Source organism: Megalobrama amblycephala, linkage group LG2 (genome assembly GCF_018812025.1).
Source record: "Megalobrama amblycephala isolate DHTTF-2021 linkage group LG2, ASM1881202v1, whole genome shotgun sequence".
NCBI lineage: Eukaryota > Metazoa > Chordata > Actinopteri > Cypriniformes > Xenocyprididae > Megalobrama > Megalobrama amblycephala.
The window spans coordinates 12,666,584-12,686,719 of record NC_063045.1 but is presented as its reverse complement, the minus strand read 5'-3'; the positions used below and the strand labels follow the sequence as shown (position 1 = coordinate 12,686,719).

Sequence of the window (20,136 nt, the reverse complement as noted above, 5' to 3'; positions counted from 1 at the left end):
TGGAAAACATACAACATGATTGGTGAAATAATATCAAGGAAAATTATTCTCAAGTTGGTAACTATTTTACTGAATAAAATGACTTATTCAGTAAAAATTTACTGGGGCAGTTTCACTTGCTTTTCATTCACATCTGAACTGAAGAAACTCAAAGGTTTGACAAGTTTTTGTTGTTGTTGCTTATAATTGTTTTGTGTTAGCTACAGTTTCAAATCAGCAGTATTCAGATTTCTGTACTCTTATGCCTCTTTATATTAAATGTAAAATTACACGGACATCAGCAAGATACACTAGATATTTGGCTTGACTGTTTTAACCAAAACTTAGTCGGTTACTGATTTGTTAATATTAATATTGGTTAACTTTTATTTTCAAATGTTTGTAAATAATAGGCTATTTATTATTTGTATTATTATAATAAAAATATTGGTAATGTCAATCAGTCACTATGGCAAAAACAGGGCAAAAACACCGACCAAATAAACCACAGCAGCAGTTTTGCTTGTGTGCTATTGTTTAATTAGCATTGCAAAAGTCGAGCTTGGCTGTTGAAATCTGTTTTCACTGCTTCTCTTCTCTTCTTGATCTGATGTCATAAACCACTATGGCAACAGTAGCCACAACCACCACAGCAGAGATGACCAATCGAATCACAGCTTCAGTGAAATCACAACACTGGACAGAGTCTGAGGAACCTGCGCCTAGATGATGACAAGCACCAACAACATCTCAACTGAAAGCAAAACCATTTGTCTGTGATATTTCTATAAAAATGTATTAATATCACAGCTGATGTACGGTACCTGCACATGTGTGACAGAGGTGGGTGATGTCCAGATGTTGAGTCTGGTTTCTGATGGCGTTGTTGATCACACAGCTGTAGATGTTTTCATCCTCATTTTCCACCTCCAGAGGTAGAGAGAGACTGATGCTGAGATCAGACACACTGATGCTGGACAATAGACTGTTTCCTTTGTACCAGGAGAGAGTCACATGACTCACATTCACCGCTGAACACACCAATGAACAATTTGTTAAACAGTTTGAAGAGTCACTGGTGATAACGGGAATGGGCAGAGGAGCTGAAGGAAATAAAAAAAAAAAAAAAAAAGAATAAATTAAATTTAAAAAAACAGTCCAAACCTCTACTGTACATAACGTATATATCCGTGTTTGACCATCATTGTGTAGAGTGACAGAATCTCCCTCCACCACTGACACCATTTATTCCATCTGTATCCAGACAAAACACACATAGATAACGATATTAAAGGGACAGTTCGCCCAAAAATGAATGTTCTGTCATCATGTACTCACTTTTGTTGCTCCACACCTGTTTGACTTTCTTTCTTCTGTGGAACACTAAAGATATTTTGAAGAATGTTTCTGCCCATACAGTGAAATCTAAAAGGGCCCACTGGACCTCACTGACTTTCAGTGTATTCACAAAGAGTAAAAAAATAATTTTCTGAGTTCCACAGAAGAAAAGAAATGGATGCTCTGGCACACAGCTGGCCGCAGGGCCTACGCAAGTATGCATTTCCCCCAGTGAGCCTTCTCGCACAGACATTGTGCAAGATCAGGGAGGACAAGGAGCATGTCCTCATGGTTTCACCTTATTGGCCCAGCCTGACCTGATTCTCTGAACTTGTACTCCACGCAACTGCCCCTCCCTGGCCAATTCCTCTGAGGAAGGACCTTCTTTCTCAGAGAGGGGGCATCCACTGGCACCTGGAAGGTTTAGGTACCTTCCATCACTTTGGCTAGAGCCTCGTCGACTTAGACAGGCCTACACTTTGAAGTGGAACCTCTTCACCACTTGGTGTTCTTATAGTCAAGAAGACCCCTGGAAATGCCTGATCGTGCCCGTGCTCTCCTTCATTCAAGATGGGTTGGAACGAAGGCAGTCTCCTTCTACCCTGAAGGTCTATGTGGCTGCCATTGCAGCCCACCATGATCTCACTGACGGTAAGTCTGTCGGGAAGCAAGACCTGATCATCATGTTCCTGAGAGGGGCTAGGAGGCTCAATCCACCTCGCCCTCAGCAGGTACCCTCTTGGGACCTCGCAGTGGTTCTCTCTGCACTGCAGGGAGCTCCCTTTGAGCCTTTGCTCTCAGTCATGCTGAAGTTTCTTTCTTTAAAAACGGCACTCCTGACGGCTTTTGCATCTGTTAAGAGAGTCGGCAAACTGCAGGTATTTTCAGTTGACAAAAGTGTGCCTGGAATTCGGGCTGGCCAACTCTCATGTTATCTTGAGACCCCGACCTGAATACATGCCTAAAGTTCCCACCACTCCTTTTAGAGATCAGGTGGTGAACTTGCAAGCGCTGCCATCGGAGGAGGCAGACCCAGCCCTGGCGCTGCTCTGTCCAGTCCGTGTTCTCCGCACTTATGTAGACAGAACTCAGTGTTTTAGGACCTCAGACCAGCTCTTTTTTTGTTACGTAGGCAAGCAGAAGGGAAAGGCTGTCACCAAGCAGAGGTTGTCGCACTGGATAGTGGATGTTATTGTCTTGGCTTATCAGGTTCAAGAACTGCCATGCCCCCTAGGGGTGAAAGCACACTCAACTAAGAGTGTTTCTTCCTCCTGGGCGCTAGCACATGGTGCCTCACTAGCAGACATTTTTAGAGCTACAGGCTGGACGACACCTAACACATTTGCGAGATTTTATAATCTCAGTGTAGTGTCCGTGTCCTCCCGTATACTCGCCCCTTCGGGCCAGTAGGTAGGACCTACTGTGTCAATTCACTGTCAATTGCACCAGTCCAAAATTAGGGGTGACTGACCTAACTGCCAGTAGGTGATGGCAAATCTTAATGAGTGAGTCGTTCATTCAAGCATTCATTCAACTGATTCATTCAAAATGGCAGATTCATTCAGCAATAAAGCAAATAACGGCCACTGAATCACGGAATCGATTCATTCAAACCCCCGGATTAGTTTAGTGACGAAACACCACAGTAACGAAACTACTGCTGCCACAAATTGCGTACACTGTGGCTTATTTGGAACTGTCATTGGAGAGATAGAGCAAAAACAGAGAATACTGACAATATTATGTCTAAAATGTCACTTATCACAATATTAACTTTTTGTTTACTGTTGAACTGTTGTAAATCAATATCACATTTGCAATTGCGCTAATATTCTGGAAATATTGTTTAATATCATATGTTATATAAAAAATAACTCATACTAGGGCCATTTTTGCCACCATATCTTGCATATATTTGCCCCAATATAAAACACCGGTATCAGTTCTGTATGTTGGTTTTCATCATTAGAAAGAGTGACATATTTGGCATTAAAGCACTTTAAAAGAAACTGGCAAATGTCAGCGAATTTACATCACGTTAATAACAAAACCATCATTAATTATTATTTTAATCTATTGACAGCCTAGGCAGCGAAAATGGATAATATTTTATAAAGAAGCATGCTGTTTTGACCTAGTTCATTTAGTCAAATAAAATAAAAAGATCAGATTAGCTTACTTATTGAAGTGCTGAATGAAGTTCAAGGTTTTGATGGTTGTGTCTGATATCCCTTTCTAGTTGTTATGCATACAGCAAATCTTCTTTTATGAATATGGTCAGTTTCTAAGTGTTTATATCCTTAAGAAACAATCTCGTGAGATTTTTTCTACCCTCTGTATTTGGAGCGCTCACCACGCTGTATGATTTTTCTGTGCTTGTGCAGCGTCATGCAATCGCACAGACTCTGATCACTTGTGTCGGTGATTCCATAGCTTACATTCTGTTTATCAATTTATGCAATGAATATTTATATAATAGTAATTTAATTACTTTAGTTGTTATAAAGTCTTTCTCAGGTCATACAATTCAAGTCTCGAGTCATTGGATCTCAAGTCAAAGTCGTCGTTTTTTTTTTCCATTTAGTCAAGCAAGTCAAGTCATGTGACTCGAGTCCCCCACCTCTGGTAGCCACAACCACCACAATCAGCTTCAGTGAAACTACAACAGTGGACACGGTCTGAGGACAGACGAAGTCTGATTCAATGTTCGAAATGAAATATACTAGTGTAGCTACTGCTCACCGCTGACGTACCTGGACATGGTTGACAGAGTTCAGTGTTGTTAAGAAGTTTAGTTTGGTTTCTGATGGGGTTGTTCAGCACACAGCTGTAGGAATCATCCAGACATTCAATCTCCAGAGGTAGAGAGATGCTGTTGTTGAGATCAGACACGCTGATGCTGGACAATAAACTGTTTCCTTTGTACCAGGAGAGAGTCACATGACTCACATTCACCGCTGAACACATCAGGACACACCCTGAGCTTGATGATGAAGGACGTTCACTGGTAATGACAGGAACCACCAAATCTGACAAATCCCTTCCTATAATAAAAAAAACATGTTCCAGTATGAAAAAAAAATGTGTGAGAAATAATATTAAAACAGGAAAAAAGAAATCACACAAATTTCAGTGTAAAAGTTGATTAAGACTATATCATCGGCTTCTGGGTGCTGATTTCCAGGACTTTTCTGTGACCTTTCCAGTAGTTTGTGGTTCCTGAATAAAGATAATTTTGATGCAGGCCAATCTGAGAAAATCATTTCGAAACTTTGTGAATTGTTTGACCGATTTGTTGAAAAGAACCGAGTCAATAGAACAAAATCTGTGTATCATTCGTTCAGTCGTTTTTTGATTTAATACTGAAAGTATAAAAATGAAAAAAAAAAATGGCTCCTTTTTCGTTTGTTTTAAAAAAAAAATTGAAAAACGAGAATTCAGCTTGATTTTTCGTTTTTTGTTCATAGGTAAAAAAATGAATAAACAGCTTGAATATCCGATTTCTACATGTGGATGGCAATTAAATGCCCCTTTCTGCTTATTGGTCAGCACAGGATCAAAGCGTACCGTCATCAGTTCTTCCTCAGTTCCACACTGCAGAATAATTGTCCTCCTCAGCTGCAGTTGTACGATTCTTTAACACGTTTATTGCAAATACATTGGTGATTCGAAACACCAAAGTCACATGATTTCAGCAGTTTGACACACGATCCGAATCACTGAATCGAAACAAAAGATTCGAAGCAGTGTTTTGAAATCGGCCATCACTAGATTTTGATGAAAAGTCGTTAATTAGTTTTTTTTTGGCGCACAAAAAGTATTCTTGTAGTTTCATAATATTAAGGTTGAACCACTTTAGTCACACCAACTGTTAAAATATGTTTTGAGTACCTTTCTGGATCTTGAGAAGTTGGCATTGCTGTCTATACAGACCTCACTGAGCCATCAGATTTCATCAAAAATATCTTAATTTGTGTTCCGAAGATGAACGAAGGTCTTACGGGTTTAGAACGTCATGAGGGTGAGTAATAAGTTACATTATTTTCATTTTTGGGTGAACTAACCCTTTAAGAATCCGTACAACTGCAGTTGAGGAGGACTATTATTCTGCTGTGGACAGAGTCTGAGGACAGACGAAGTCTGATTCAATGCTCAAAATGAAATATACTAGTGTAGCTACTGCTCACCGCTGACGTACCTGGACATGGTTGACAGAGTTCAGTGTTGTTAAGAAGTTTAGTTTGGTTTCTGATGGGGTTGTTCAGCACACAGCTGTAGGAATCATCCAGACATTCAATCTCCAGAGGTAGAGAGATGCTGTTGTTGAGATCAGACACGCTGATGCTGGACAATAAACTATTTCCTTTGTACCAGGAGAGAGTCACATGACTCACATTCACCGCTGAACACATCAGGACACACCCTGAGCTTGATGATGAAGGACGTTCACTGGTAATGACAGGGACCATCAAATCTGACAAATCCCTTCCTATAATAAAAAACATGTTCCAGTATGAAAAAAAAAATGTGTGAGAAATAATATTAAAACAGGAAAAAAGAAATCACACAAATTTCTGTGCAAAAGTTGATTAAGACTATATCATCGGCTTCTGGGTGCGGATTTCCAGGACTTTTCTGTGACCTTTCCAGTAGTTTGTGGTTCCTGATAAAGATAATTTTGATGCAGCCAATTTGAGGAATCATTTCGAAACTTTGTGAATTGTTTGACCGATTTGTTGAAAAGAACAGAGTCAATAGAACAACTCAGTCACAGTTTGAACATCAGTAGCTTACAAGCAGATTTTAGTCTACTACAAGATCAAAAGGCCTTTACTTTATAGCCGAAAAGTGTATATTTAAATTTCCATGATGTTTTTGATTTCCTCTCCTGAAATTATAAGTCTTTTTATCTTTTTAAAGGGGCTCTATATAGGAATGACACCCAGTGTTCAAAATAGGTACTGCAGTCCAAATTCAAAATATTGTTTGGCCCGCCCCCTCATTCAAAGACGCGGGTTGCCAGCTTTTACAGCATATGGTTGCCAGCAACAATAGGGAGTGCAATTGACAATGAAAGCTGAGGAGACTTAAACACTGTAAGCAGATGAGTTGATTTATCTGTTTTTATATCCTGTTGTTCATAGAGATATTTAGATGGATTCAGAGGCTTTTTAGTAGAGATGCACCGATTGCAATTTTCTTGGCCGATTCCGATTTCCGATTTTTTGTTAGTGTGATCGGCCGATACATATTTTTTGCCGATTCCGATTTTCTTTCTAAGAACTATAAATGACAACATATACAAACAAAAATCTACTTTTCTTCAATGCAGAGTTTTATTTTCATTAAAAAAAAAAAAAACAAGTGAAAGTCAGTAATAAAACATAAACAGCTCAAATAAATGCAATAGAATAAATAGAGCTATGAAACTAAGTTTTTCGGGTTAACTGGGTTTTTATTCAGGCAAGAAATACTACATAAATTAAAGTAATCAAATGTAAAATAACACATTGTGTCATCCCTGAGGCACTCTATACAAGCACTACTTAACCGGAGCGAATGAGACGAGAGAGAGAGAGAGAGAGAGAGAGAGAGAGAGGAGGCGCCCGCGCGGGTGTGTGTCACTTCACCGTGACAGAGAAGATAGTATTTTTATGCTTTATTAAAATAAAAATCTTACATAGAGCCCCTTTAACTGACATCAGCTCTTATGGATCTGATGTCATAAACCACTATGGCAACAGTAGCCACGCCCACCACAGCAGAGATGACCAATCGAATCACAGCTTCAGTGAAACCACAACAGTGGACAGAGTCTGAGGACAGACAAAGTCTGATTCAATGTTCGAAATGAAATATACTAGTGTAGCTACTGCTCACCGCTGACGTACCTGGACATGGTTGACAGAGTTCAGTGTTGTTAAGAAGTTTAGTTTGGTTTCTGATGGGGTTGTTCAGCACACAGCTGTAGGAATCATCCAGACATTCAATCTCCAGAGGTAGAGAGATGCTGTTGTTGAGATCAGACACGCTGATGCTGGACAATAAACTGTTTCCTTTGTACCAGGAGAGAGTCACATGACTCACATTCACCGCTGAACACATCAGGACACATTCTGAGCTTGATGATGAAGGACGTTCACTGGTAATGACAGGAACCATCAAATCTGACAAATCCCTTCCTATAATAATAATAAAAAAAACATTGCAGTATGAAAAAATTGTGCAAGAAATAATATTAAAACTTGATATTATAAAAACAAAATAGTAGTAATAAATGATTAAATACTTGCTATTGTTTGACTGTTAATTCAACCGCCATACTTTAATGTTTCTTCCACGGACCCGTTCTCTCATTTCATAAAACCGCAAATGCCGCCATCTTGCGTGTCATTTAGCTAGAAACTTTAATGGAAATTTCCTCACTTAACAAAGTGAATGACTTTTACTGTGATATTTTTGTTTTGTGGATTTTAACAGACAGTTTGACCCACTTCTATTAACATTGTAATTTATTTATTTCCCATAAAAAAAAAACTTACTTCATTACGGCCTACAGGCTACCAAATAAATATGATTTGTTTAGACAAAATTATATGCAGATTTGCTTTCATCTGTCAATATAACAGACTGTGTTTATCTCATTATTTTCAACCAGAGGACATTTGCATAATCAGTGTATGTTACCTTTTTTGACATATGACAGTCTTAAGTTTGATAATCATAAGAAAATGTCATTTAAATGTTATAAACTCTTACCCAGCTAACAGAATTTTGTTATAAGAACGTTCTCTAAATATTCAGTGTTGGTTCTGGCAACGTAAAAAATGTCCAGTTTTCTTGACGTTAGAGGAACGTTTTTATAAGGTATGATGTTCCTCAAACGTTCTTTCAACTTAATTTTGATCTAAAATTCAACATTCTAAGAATGTTGATTTGTAACATTCCAAGAACATAAATTGTCCAATTTTCTTAATGTTAGTAGAATGTTATTTAAAGTATGATGTTCCTGAAACATTCTTTCAATCATTCAAACACCTGCTGTGAACAAACACTGAAAGAGAGACATAAGAACAGATTGGTGGTTGCTTTAGTTGAGCTCTTGACCCCCGAGTATTGTAGAGTTGTTGTAGTTTGTGTTCTTATTTCTCATTCTTTCAGTGTTTGTTCACAGCAGGTGAATGATTGAAAGAACATTTCAGGAACATCATACTAACCTTTAAATAACATTCTACTAACATTAAGGACATGTTCTTGGAATGTTACAAATCAATGTTCCTAAAAAGTTGAATTTTAGATCAAAATTAAGTTGAAAGAACGTTTGAGGAACATCATACCTTATAAAAATGTTTCTGGAACGTCAAGAAAACTGGACGTTTTTTACATTGCCAGAACCAACACTGAATATTTAGAGAATGTTCTTATAACAAAATTCTGTTAGCTGGGTATTTTGTAAAAAAAAAAAAAAAAGTAAAGATTTAATCTAGGGAGGACAGGGCAAAAAACAACTGCTCACCATAGACGTTCACAATAAAAATCTTGTTTGAAACTGCGCCGGCACGGACGATGAGTAGTTCATACAATCCATTCTGTGTAGTTGTGATGTTTGTGATGGTGAGCGATCCGGTTTTGTAGTCCAACTGGAGTCTGTCTCTAAAAATGCCATCAGGAAAAGAGATGGCCTCCTTAATAATTTCGGCTATACACACTGAACTGTTGAGCCAAATCCACAGCACGTGATCATCCGTCAGTATTTCAGTAAATCCAGTGTGTAGAGTGACTGAATCTCCCTCGATCACTGATACCGTCTCCGTTCCACCTATCTGAGGACCAAACACACCTGGAGAACGGACAAGAAATGATTCCAGTTGTTAAATGTTGTGCACAACAAATGTTGCTCTATATTACGTGTTAATATTTTTCATGTATAATTTTGATTTCATAGGTTTATTCCTTTATGGACTCCAAAAGTCAGATAATTACAAAAGATTAAATCTTATTATAAAAAATAAAACAAGAATTAAAAGGCATAAAAACTTACCCACTAACAGCCAAATGTGTAAGCCAAAAGCACACGTGTTAGCCATATTCTTCAGCAGTTGGATGACCAATGCTTTTGCAGTTTTTTGTGAAAATGATTGATTCTTGATCTAATAATGCAGGTGAGGGGTGTAGATGTGCAGATGCAGAACTGAGCACCACTGCTTTTATTTCTGAATACAGGAAGACATGGGCGTCTCTGGTATTTCTGGGCCCTGAATAGTTTATTGCATATGGGGATCATGTAGGAAACATGGTCTATAACACTATTTTCAAGACTTCTCATTTCACACAAATGTAACTATGTTTGTAGATCTTTGACAATCATTTCCTCTTTCAACATTCCCAGCAGACCCACCCAGAGACTGTTTGTACTCTCATGATTTTTAAGTTTAGAATAAGCATTAATTGAATTTTAATAAAATATTTTGTGCAGCGAGAATTAAAGAGTAATAAACTATCAACTGCAACTGTAAAGAAATATTTGAGCCAAACATGAAATTGTGTTCATTTATTCACCCTTAAGTTGCTATGATTGACTGATTGGTTTATTTCCAGATTAATGCCATTCACATAAACATTATAATATTTAAAATTAAAGGGTTAGTTCACCCCAAAATGAAATTTCTGTCATTAATTCCTCACCCTCATTCCACACCCGCAAGACCTTCATTCATCATTGGAACCCAAATTGAGATATTTTGCTGAAATCTGAGAGATTTTTTGAAAAAAATTGTTGAATAAAGTCATTTTTGTTTTGTTTTTGCACACAGAAAGTATTCTCGTCACTTCATAACATTAAGGTTGAACCACTGTAATCATGTGGACTATTTTAACGATGTCTTTACTACTTCTCTGGACCTTGAATGTGGTAATTTTGACATAATTTTTTTTTTTTGATTTCATCAAAAACATCTTAACTTGTGTTCCAAAGATGAGGGAAGGTCTTGCGGGTTTGGGACGACATGAGGGTGAGTAATTAATGACAGAAACTGCATTTTTTGGGTGAACTAACCCTGTAATATATTTCATGTTGTTCAATTGTCTGAAACTGGGCGTTCATATAGTATCACAGAGAACTGAAACTCTAGTCTATATGCACTATATTTCATCATTTTAATTGGAAAAAATACTATGAAAGCAGAACTTAATCACATTAGTCTGGTGGAATAAAGAAGTTTCACATAGCATAAGCATTTTCACACTGAAATATCTAGTGCATTTTGTTTAGATTTTAAGAAGAACATAAAGAAAAGAATGAAAAATTGATTGAAATCCATATTCTTGTGTGTTTTTGCTTCTGTTCAGCTCCTCTGGTCCTTATGTTATAAATCACTATGGAAACAGTAGCCACACCCACTACAGCAGAGATGACCAATCGAGAACCTGCACTTGCATTATGACAAACTCACCAACAGCATCTCAACTGGAAAACAAACATCCTCTATGATGTACCTGCATATGTCTGACAGAGTTCACTGACATTGAGACGTTGAGTCTGGTTGCTGATGGGATTGTTCAGCACACAACTATAAGTGTTGTTATCCTGATTTTCCACCTCCAGGTGTAGAGAGACGCTGCTGATGAGATCAGACACACTGATGCTGGACAATAAACTGTTACCTTTGTACCAGGAGAGAGTCATGTGACTCACTTTGAACACTGAACACAGAAGGACACATTTGAACACTGATAATGATCCTGATGATGATGAAGAAGATGAAGAATCTCTGGTGATGACAGGAATGGGAAGGCGAGCTGGAAAACATGAGAGAATAATATGAAACAAATTACTATATGCTAAATAATTTTACTAAATATTCTGAGGTAAATCACTTTAAAGGATTAGTCCACTTTTAAATAAACTTTTCCTGATAATTTACTCACCCCCATGTCATCCAAGATGTCCATGTCTTTCTATCTTCAGTCAAAAAGAAATTAAAGTTTTTGATGAAAACATTCCAGGATTTTTCTCCTTATAGTGGACTTCAACGGCCTCCAAACGGTTGAAGGTCATAATTAGTTTTAATGCAGTTTCAAATTGTTCACCGCGATCCCAGATGAGAGTTAAGGGTCTTATCTAGTGAAACCATCAATTTCTGAGAAAAACTGAAAATTATATTTTTACGTTTTAACCAGAAATGCTCATCTTGAACTAGCTCTCCTTCTCCTCTATTAGAATTCCAGCAGTGTAGACACTGCTAAGCGTAATACTGCCCTCCACAGGCCAAAGTTTGAACTAATTGTTATATTCTATTGAACTAGCATATTGCATATAAAAATTAGTTCAAACTTTGACCTGTGGAGGGCAGTAATACGCCATAGATATATGGTAATATGCTTAGCAGTGTCTACACTGCTGGAATTCTAATAGAGGAGAAGAAGAAGAGAGCTAGTTCAAGATGAGCATTTCTGGTTAAAACTTTTCACATTTTTTCAGAAAATGAGCGATGGTTTCACTAGATAAGACCCTTATTTCTCATCTGGGATCGTGTTGAACAATTTGAAGCAGCAGTGAAACTAATTATGACCTTCAACTGTTTGGTGCCCATTGAAGTCCACTATATGGAGAAAAATCCTGGAATGTTTTCATCAAAAACTTTAATTTCTTTTCGACTGAAGAAAGAAAGACATGGACATCTTGAATGACATGGGGGTGAGTAAATTATCAGGAAAATTTATTTAAAAGTGGACTAATCCTTTAAGTATCTGTGGTCTACTGTCAATTAATATTATTTTACCAAACTGACATATAAGTTAAGTGAAGTGAAGTGACATGCACACACACAGTAGTGAGTATTGAACACACTCCTGAAACAGTGGACAGCCATTTTTGCTGAAGCGCCCAGGGAGTGATTGGGGTTAGGTGCCTTGCTCAGTTGTGCCACAGTGTATAGAAGTCAAAAGGGGAAACTTTTATGCTTTTTTTGAGTAACAGCCACTAGGTGGCGCTTCAGTTGCACAACTGCCATTTTGGGGTGAAAATGCCAACTGGACCATCACATCTTACGCACCCAAAATGAGTCTCAAATTAAGTTGTCAGTAAATTTTATGACACCTACAGTAAATGTTGTATTGTCTTATTGTGTTTTATGTTATCAATTGTGGAATACACATTTGAGGTAAAATAGCCTACTTTATTGAGTATTTCCATTTTATGCAACTTAACACATTTACTGTTACTATTACTCCACTAGGTCTGAAATATAGATTGTATGTTTTAATCCCCTGGATCTCGCTTCAAACATGATGATCTTATTGAACATGATGCATTGCTGTGTCTGTTATACCATAATTTGGACACAGTGGCTGTGTTTTTTTGTTTACATAGTCTTGCTTTAACTGACATTAATATAAGACAACATTGCAAAAACAGTTTACTGTCAAGCTGTTATATTCCTGTTATATATTTATTGTCCAACATTCCCAATTTTTCTGATGCTTGTCCTTAATTTAATTTCATATGTTGGTATTAATTCAGTGTTTATAATGCTAATACTTGAACTTCAAAGAATTTCAACCCAAACTGACTGGGTTTCTAGAGAGGAAAGAACACCTTAAATTCAACTACTCACCATAGACAGTAACATTGAGTGATTCTCTTAAGAATAGACCAAACATGTGATAAAGTCCAGAGTCTGTGGTTCTGATGTTCCTGATGGTCAAAGATCCAGTCTGATTGTCGAGCTGTAGTCTGTCTCTGAACATGTCATCCTCAAGATACATCATTTCACCCGTGTTCTCATCAAGCCGAATGTCTCTAACTATACGAGTATCTTCAGGTGCAAACCTCCACATTATATATCGCATATAACGTGGTGGTATATCACTAGCATTAGTGTGTAGAGTGACAGAATCTCCCTCCATCACTGACACTATCTTCACTCCATCTGTATCTGAACCAAACACACCAAAAAGCAAAATTTAACCCACGTAGAAGGCAATGTTCTCGTGACCTTGAGCAACGTTCCCTAAAAGTTCTCTAAAGGTGATGAAAATTCTGAAACCTTATAGAACACTATGAATGTTCCTAAAACGTCCTCTTTTGGTAATAAAAGTGCTGCAGTTCAAGGCTTTAAGGGGACATTTTATATCTTATGGTCACATATGAATGCTAATATTAAGAGTCAAGGGTCAAGAGCACAACTAAATCAAACCCTCATCTCCACGATGGTGGCTTAAAAATTGTGATTTTCTCCTTTGGTGATTCTGCTTGTTATCATCAGGTGTCTTCAATAATGCTCAATCATCACTCAATTAATCACTTCATTATCTCATTAACTCTGACACCGCTTCAATGGGTCAAATGAAAAATATGGCAGGACTTCTACTTTCTGACCCCTGGACTATAGACCTCTGAAATATGGTTAGTAATAAGTTAATCAGATCTTTTAATCAAATCTTGAAAGATTTAATGTCTTTTACCTTCAGTTGATTTCATCTAAGGCTGTGGCTGAAGTAACTTTAACTCTGCTTCAGTGTTATTTTAGAGAGGGACCATATGTACTCTGAGCAGAACTGATTGAACTCTGGGGATTTTACTGTGAATGTAGTGTAGAGACCTAGAGAGAAGGTCCTATAGTAAAAGTCCCCTAAAAATTCCCAGGCCAGAACGTCCTGAATGTTCCCTAAAGGTCCACCAAAATACGTCCCCCAACCCTTAAAAGAACTCCACATCGTGACCATCTTTGAACGTTCTGGGAACATTACCAGGTGACGTCTTTGACACCATGCCCTTGTCAAACAATCCTAAAGTATTCCAATAAGAAAACTGTACAGGATTCTAATTAGAATTTCTATTATATTTTGGAACCATTCCTATAAGATTCGTACCTTTCTGGGAAGGTGAACAAAGGATTTGGTTCTTACACTCTTAAAACAACACAAGTGTTATATCTTAACACACCTGTGTGTCTAAGGACAACACATTTTGTGTTACTTTTAACTCAACCAGTGTGTTATTCTTCTTAACACACTAACGTGAGAGAGAGAGAGAGAGAGAGAGAAACAACACTGTGCCCAACACAAAGTGTTAACTATCATCCAATCACATTGCTGCTACATCACTCCTCAAGCCGTTAAACAAGTTTGCACCTCTTTCTTCATCGGTGGATGACTTTGCACAAAATTCATACACTAATTCTTAATGTCTGAATATTTTTTTTTTTCATAATGAATAAAAAAAAAAATTAAAGCAGAACAAGATTTTATGCAGCAGTTTTACAGGGCTACAGTTACAATAACATGAAATTAATATTACTGCTTTCACAACTTCTGTTATAACAAATGAAGAAAAACAAATGTTAAAAAGTCAAGGGTCAGGAGCCCAAATAATGCAAGTGCTTACCTCCATAATGGTGACTTCAAACATCAACACCTCATTACGAAGTTTTGTATGAAAGAAATAAAGTCAGAGACTGTTTTTTAATAAGTGAAAATGCAGTGAAAAATCTAGAGAGATGTTAGTGTTTAATGTTGTTTCTGTTATCTGAGTTTTGTGAGGTTAGCATTGTGCTGAAGAGCAGAGCCTGTGCTTCAGTCAGTGATGATCCATAAAACACTGATGATCTGCTGCATATTGCTTTATTTAAAGACAGTAACTGTGTTGTTGCTGATGCAGTAATACAGCAGTTATATTAGCTCATGCATGTGCTGTTGTCAGCTAATGACTTACTGCAAGAGATTTACATTTTACAGAAAAAGTTTCTTAATAATAATTGAATAAATACCTCTAAAGTGCTTTTTTGGAATTTTTTATTTTGATTTTACAGTTTTTGTTTGAATAGCTGCTTTTGTTAGTCAACTAATGTAGCTCTAATTTTCGATTTTTGAGAATGTTCTGGGAACATCACATTTCCAAATAAAATATGGTTCCCTGAACGTTAAGAGAATGTCCTGGATGTTCTGTGAAGGTCCGCCAAATAACGTCCCCCAAACATTAAATGAACTCCACATCGGAACGTACTGGGAACGTTACAACATCCTTAACACCAGTGGGGAAGGGGTAGTTCATTCAGAAATGACAATCCTGTCATACTAATCACCCTTATGTCGTTTAAAAAAAAACAAAAAAATCTGCTGCAGAACACAAAAGATGTTTTGAAGAATGTTTTAACTGTTTTGTAGATAAAATTCAAGTCAGTTACGTTCAAAACAACCCTTTCAATTTTCAAAATATCTTCTTTTGAGTTCCACAGAAAAAAGAAAGCCATACAGTTTTGGATTAAGAAGATGGTGAGAAAACGATGACAGAATTTCATTTTTGCGTGAACTACCTTGATAAGTTCATATAAATGCTGAGTATAATGAAGATAAAGTCATAAAAACACGTTTAACTTACCAACCGGACGCCATAAACAGAAGAAAACAAATGCGCAAAACATTTTTTCAATCAGATATTGGAGGAAGCTGTCAGTAAGAGCTTTTCATCCAGTAGGCCCACGTCTCTTGTGGCTAAATGTGTCTCTTTCCAGTTACGTGTCCATTTTAACACAAGCAAAACAACATTTTGGTTAGTTATTAACCAATATGTGCACATTTAAATGCGGTTGGGGAGAGGGTGAGTAAATAAAGACAGCGTTTTCCTTTTTTAGTGAAGTTTTGGCTAATCAGCATTATCTAGTTCTCTGCTGGAGAACTGCTTCATTATCTACCTCTGCTGGTAGATGCTGTTACTGCACCGTTCTCTCATTGATAAACATTCAAAATTAGTCATTAAAATTGCTTCTAAATTAATTCAACATTACTCATTAAATTACATATTCACACTTCACACTTAACTAAAAAATTTTCTTGAATTAAAAACAAAAGAATCGACTGACTCCAATTGTTTTATTTTTCAGTAAAACTTACACTGACAGAGCCTATAGATTATTTGATAGCATTTTGGGTGTATAAAATGATCCCCTGGAAATCCTTTAAAGGTGCTAAAGAGGATGTTTTGTTTTATACATTTTTGCAATATTACTTGAAACTGTCTTTACTAGCTGATAAAAGACTATTTATTAGGTGCACTGAAAGGAATAATATTAATATACATCATCTGTGCATGAGGTAGGGCCTTAAAAACATCAGCCAATCATTTACACGATCATCGCGTAAACGATTGGCCGTCTGGCTTGTCAATCACTGCCATGACGTTCCTTGTGAGAGACGAGCGCGGCTGCGCGCTTCAGTAACTTTCCACACTCTACAGGCGCCGCATGCAATGTTTTTGTCAGGAGACAGGAGTAACAACTGCAGATTATGAGTTACCCGCGGTGAGTCCGACATAATGAATCCACTAACACGACACAGCGAATGCCGGTGGTAAACACTCGTGTTCCAATACTCGTGCACGAGTTTTGGGAGGCGTTCCCTTGAAATGAGCTGTGAAGGAGGGGGGCTGTTCTTATGCATGCGCTCATTTCAAAAACTCAGTAACAGTCTTTGGTTTCTCAGTCGACGAAAAGATCCTCTGTAGCACCTTTAACAATGTACTGGGATTCAAACAAACAATGTTCAGTTCCTGATGCTCAGTTCAAACTCCATTCAGCCCTGACTCAACAACAAGCAAATTACACCAAGAAGAATATTTAATATTCAATGTCATGCTTCAGATTTCAGTTGCCTTTAAAGCAAAATGCTCTTTATATTTTTTTATATATATAAAAAAACACTAATTCCTGTGCAAAAGCTGATTAAGACTTTGTCATCAGCATCTTTTTGACCAATGGATTTCAATGACTTTTCCAGTAGATTGTGAATCATTCTGATTCAGACCGATTCATTTAGAGCATTTTGTGAAACCTTTGACTATTTCATTGAAAATCAGTCACAATTTGAACATCAGTTTTACTCCAAACAAGATCAATATTTAGTTTATGAAATATTTACAACAGAACGAAAAAAAATGCATACTCAAAGTTCCATGTTTTCATTAAGCTATTCATTTCCTTTTTTGAATTTGTAAAATTCTCTTGAATTCTCCATGACCAGCTTTTTTTCAGCTCTTCTTGATCTGATGTCATAAACCACTATGGCAACAGTAGCCACAACCACCACAGCAGAGATGACCAATCGAATCACAGCTTCAGTGAAACCACAACACTGGACAGAGTCTGAGGAACCTGCGCCTAGATGATGACAAGCACCAACAACATCTCAACTGAAAGCAAAACCATTTGTCTGTGATATTTCTATAAAAATGTATTAATATCACAGCTGATGTACGGTACCTGCACATGTGTGACAGAGGTGGGTGATGTCCAGATGTTGAGTCTGGTTGCTGATGGCGTTGTTGATTACACAGCTGTAGGTGTTTTCATCCTCATTTTCTACCTCCAGAGGTAGAGAGAGACTGATGCTGAGATCAGACACACTGATGCTGGACAATAAACTGTTTCCTTTGTACCAGGAGAGAGTCACATGACTCACATTCACCGCTGAACACACCAATGAACAATTTGTTGAACAGTTTGAAGAGTCACTGGTGATAACGGGAATGGGCAGAGGAGCTGAAGAATATATAAAAAATAAAACAAAAGAATAAATTAATTAAAAAATATGAATGATATAAGTACTTAATAATAAATTAAGAAAAAATAAATAGAGGGTATGTTATTGCCACTTATTTTATCATCACAAGCTTTCAAAGAAAGAAATGCATAAATACTTCTATAATGATCTTGAATCTATATTCTGGCATATAAAACACTTTAGCAGTACTGCTGTCAATTAATATTCTTATACCATATTAACACTGTGAATGAAAACATGACTTGTTGAGAACAGGTATATCAAATTCAAGTACTCACCATAGACAGTAACATTGAATAACAGCCTGTCTTTCTTCATGAGTAGTTCATAAAGTCCATTATCTGTGGTTTGGATGTTCCTGATAGTCAGAGATCCAGTTTGATTGTCGATCTGTAGTCTGTCTCTGATTCTCTCAACATTAAAATATGTAATATCAGATTTCCCCCCATTAAATTGAATGATTATAATAGTTTTTTTAGGCCCAAAACTCCACTGTGCATAACTTTTGTCAACATCTCTATTGTGTAGAGTGACAGAATCTCCCTCCATCACTGACACTGTATTTACATTTACTCCATCTGTATCCAGACAAAACACACATATAACCAGATTAAAGGGACAGTTCACCCCAAAATGAATGTTCTGTCGTCATGTACTCACTTTTATGTTGCTCCACACCTGTTTGACTTACTTTCTTTCTGCCCATACAGTGAAATCTAAAAGGGCCCACTGGACCTCACTGACTTTCAGTGTATTCACAAAGAGTAAACAAACAAAAATCTTTTTTTCTGAGTTCCACAGAAGAAAGTCAAACAGGTTTGGAAACAACATGAGAGTAAATGACAGATTTTTTGTTTTAGGATGAAATAGGCTAAATAATAGTTGTAGACATAAAAATTGGTTTAACTCACCAACCAAATGCCATAGATAAATGAAAATAAATGCGCAAAACATTTTGAACCGTGTGAGATGACGGAGGAAATCTAATGAAAGAACTCTTGTGTCAAAATGAACCAGCCTACTTCGACCACTGTCCTTTTTTGTCTGTTCCTCAATCTCTTTAGTCACATGCTATCAGCAAAACACACTGACTTCCATAGCAGGAAAAAAATACTATGGGGGTCAATGACTGCTGCAACTGTCTGGTTACCAGCATTCTTCAAAATATCTTCTTTTGTGTTCAACCATAGACAGAAACTCATAAAGGTTTGGAACAACTTGAGGGTCAGTAAGTAATGACAAAATTGTCATTTTTGGGTGAACTATCCCTTTAATGACTCTTTTGACATTTTGATTGACTCGTATCAGTGAATAAGCATTATAAAAAAATGCCAATATTAGACTAGATGATAGTCTTCTTGTTGTTAATGTGTCTCCCCCGTAAACTGCTGATGACTTGTTTGTGGTTAAGCGCGTAACTTTCACACTTATTTTGGGTGTAGTCTGTTTCTTGTGAAATTTCTCATTTAAAACAAGCAGCAACTCGAATGACATTTTAGGTTATTTAAAGGGAAAATTGTGAAATGTCTCTATACACAAATTTGAACATTTGCTGTTATAATATGGTCTTTGTGTCATGTTTTTAAAAAATATTATGTGTCATAACTACTGCTATCTTTATACTGCAAACTTTCTTGTAAGAAAAAAGTTGATGGAGATCAGGGTTTGCTTTAGTTGGGCTCTTGACCCTTGACTTTTTAATATTACATTGGGGCGGTTTCCCGGACAGAGTTTAAATTAAGCCAGAATAGGCCTTAATCCAGAATAGTTAATCATGGTTTTAAAAAAAAAGTTTTCTGAAACAGATTAAGTTCAGATCATTGAAACCTGGGCCCTCATTTATCAACAGTGCGTAGAAAAGGTTCTATATTTTGTCCAACGAGTGAAATTTAGAATGTGCCTAAGTACAAGAAAATCTGCATTTATCAAACGTGCGCACACAGTTCTTACGCACATGAGTAAGCAATCATTATTGATAAATCCCACATGTGCGTAAGTGCCATGCTCGTTCTCGTTCAAGGTCATTAGCATTCGGAAACGCCTCCAATGAACCATATATGGTGACAAAACTTCCCTTTAAAAGTCACGTGATTGTGTTTTTTCCTCACCGCAATAATAGCAAAGAGAGCTCTTGCCAAGCAGATCAGCATGATCTTGGAAAACGTGCTCTCTGGAGTGCATTGTTTGCAAAGTCTTCTAATAATGCAAGATAATATAAAATAAAGATAAAGTTTACTTAATTTTTACAATGTTTTTGCACAC

At 37.0% G+C, this 20,136-nt stretch overlaps 3 protein-coding genes across 5 annotated transcripts; all 3 read right to left on the bottom strand.

The window, feature by feature from the left end:
- Positions 1 to 486: 486 nt before the first annotated feature.
- Positions 487 to 10,027, bottom strand: LOC125263673 (hemicentin-1-like). The gene is made up of 7 exons (XM_048182755.1): positions 9,359 to 10,027; positions 8,834 to 9,157; positions 7,209 to 7,499; positions 5,516 to 5,806; positions 4,071 to 4,361; positions 804 to 1,082; positions 487 to 701 (listed from the first exon to the last, which is right to left on the bottom strand). The coding sequence occupies exons 1-7, from the start codon at positions 9,402 to 9,404 to the stop codon at positions 562 to 564; spliced, it is 1,662 nt and encodes a 553-aa protein (XP_048038712.1). The 5' UTR covers positions 9,405 to 10,027; the 3' UTR covers positions 487 to 561.
- Positions 10,028 to 10,261: 234 nt separating this feature from the next.
- LOC125263676 (natural killer cell receptor 2B4-like) lies at positions 10,262 to 16,012 on the bottom strand. Of its 2 annotated transcripts, none has more exons than XM_048182758.1 (3): positions 15,698 to 16,012; positions 12,933 to 13,253; positions 10,262 to 11,115 (listed from the first exon to the last, which is right to left on the bottom strand). In XM_048182758.1, the coding sequence occupies exons 1-3, from the start codon at positions 15,738 to 15,740 to the stop codon at positions 10,802 to 10,804; spliced, it is 678 nt and encodes a 225-aa protein (XP_048038715.1). In that variant the 5' UTR covers positions 15,741 to 16,012; the 3' UTR covers positions 10,262 to 10,801. The 2 variants fall into 2 exon arrangements, with proteins under 2 accessions (XP_048038715.1, XP_048038716.1); XM_048182759.1 differs by having other exon boundaries at positions 14,705 to 16,011.
- A 901-nt stretch (positions 16,013 to 16,913) lies between these two features.
- On the bottom strand, positions 16,914 to 18,905 carry LOC125263674. 2 transcript variants are annotated; one of them, XM_048182756.1, is made up of 4 exons: positions 18,786 to 18,905; positions 18,153 to 18,452; positions 17,574 to 17,852; positions 16,914 to 17,471 (listed from the first exon to the last, which is right to left on the bottom strand). In XM_048182756.1, exons 1-4 carry the CDS (start codon positions 18,826 to 18,828, stop codon positions 17,281 to 17,283), a joined length of 813 nt encoding a protein of 270 aa, XP_048038713.1. In that variant the 5' UTR covers positions 18,829 to 18,905; the 3' UTR covers positions 16,914 to 17,280. The 2 variants fall into 2 exon arrangements, with proteins under 2 accessions (XP_048038713.1, XP_048038714.1); XM_048182757.1 differs by having other exon boundaries at positions 16,914 to 17,465.
- Positions 18,906 to 20,136: the final 1,231 nt, after the last annotated feature.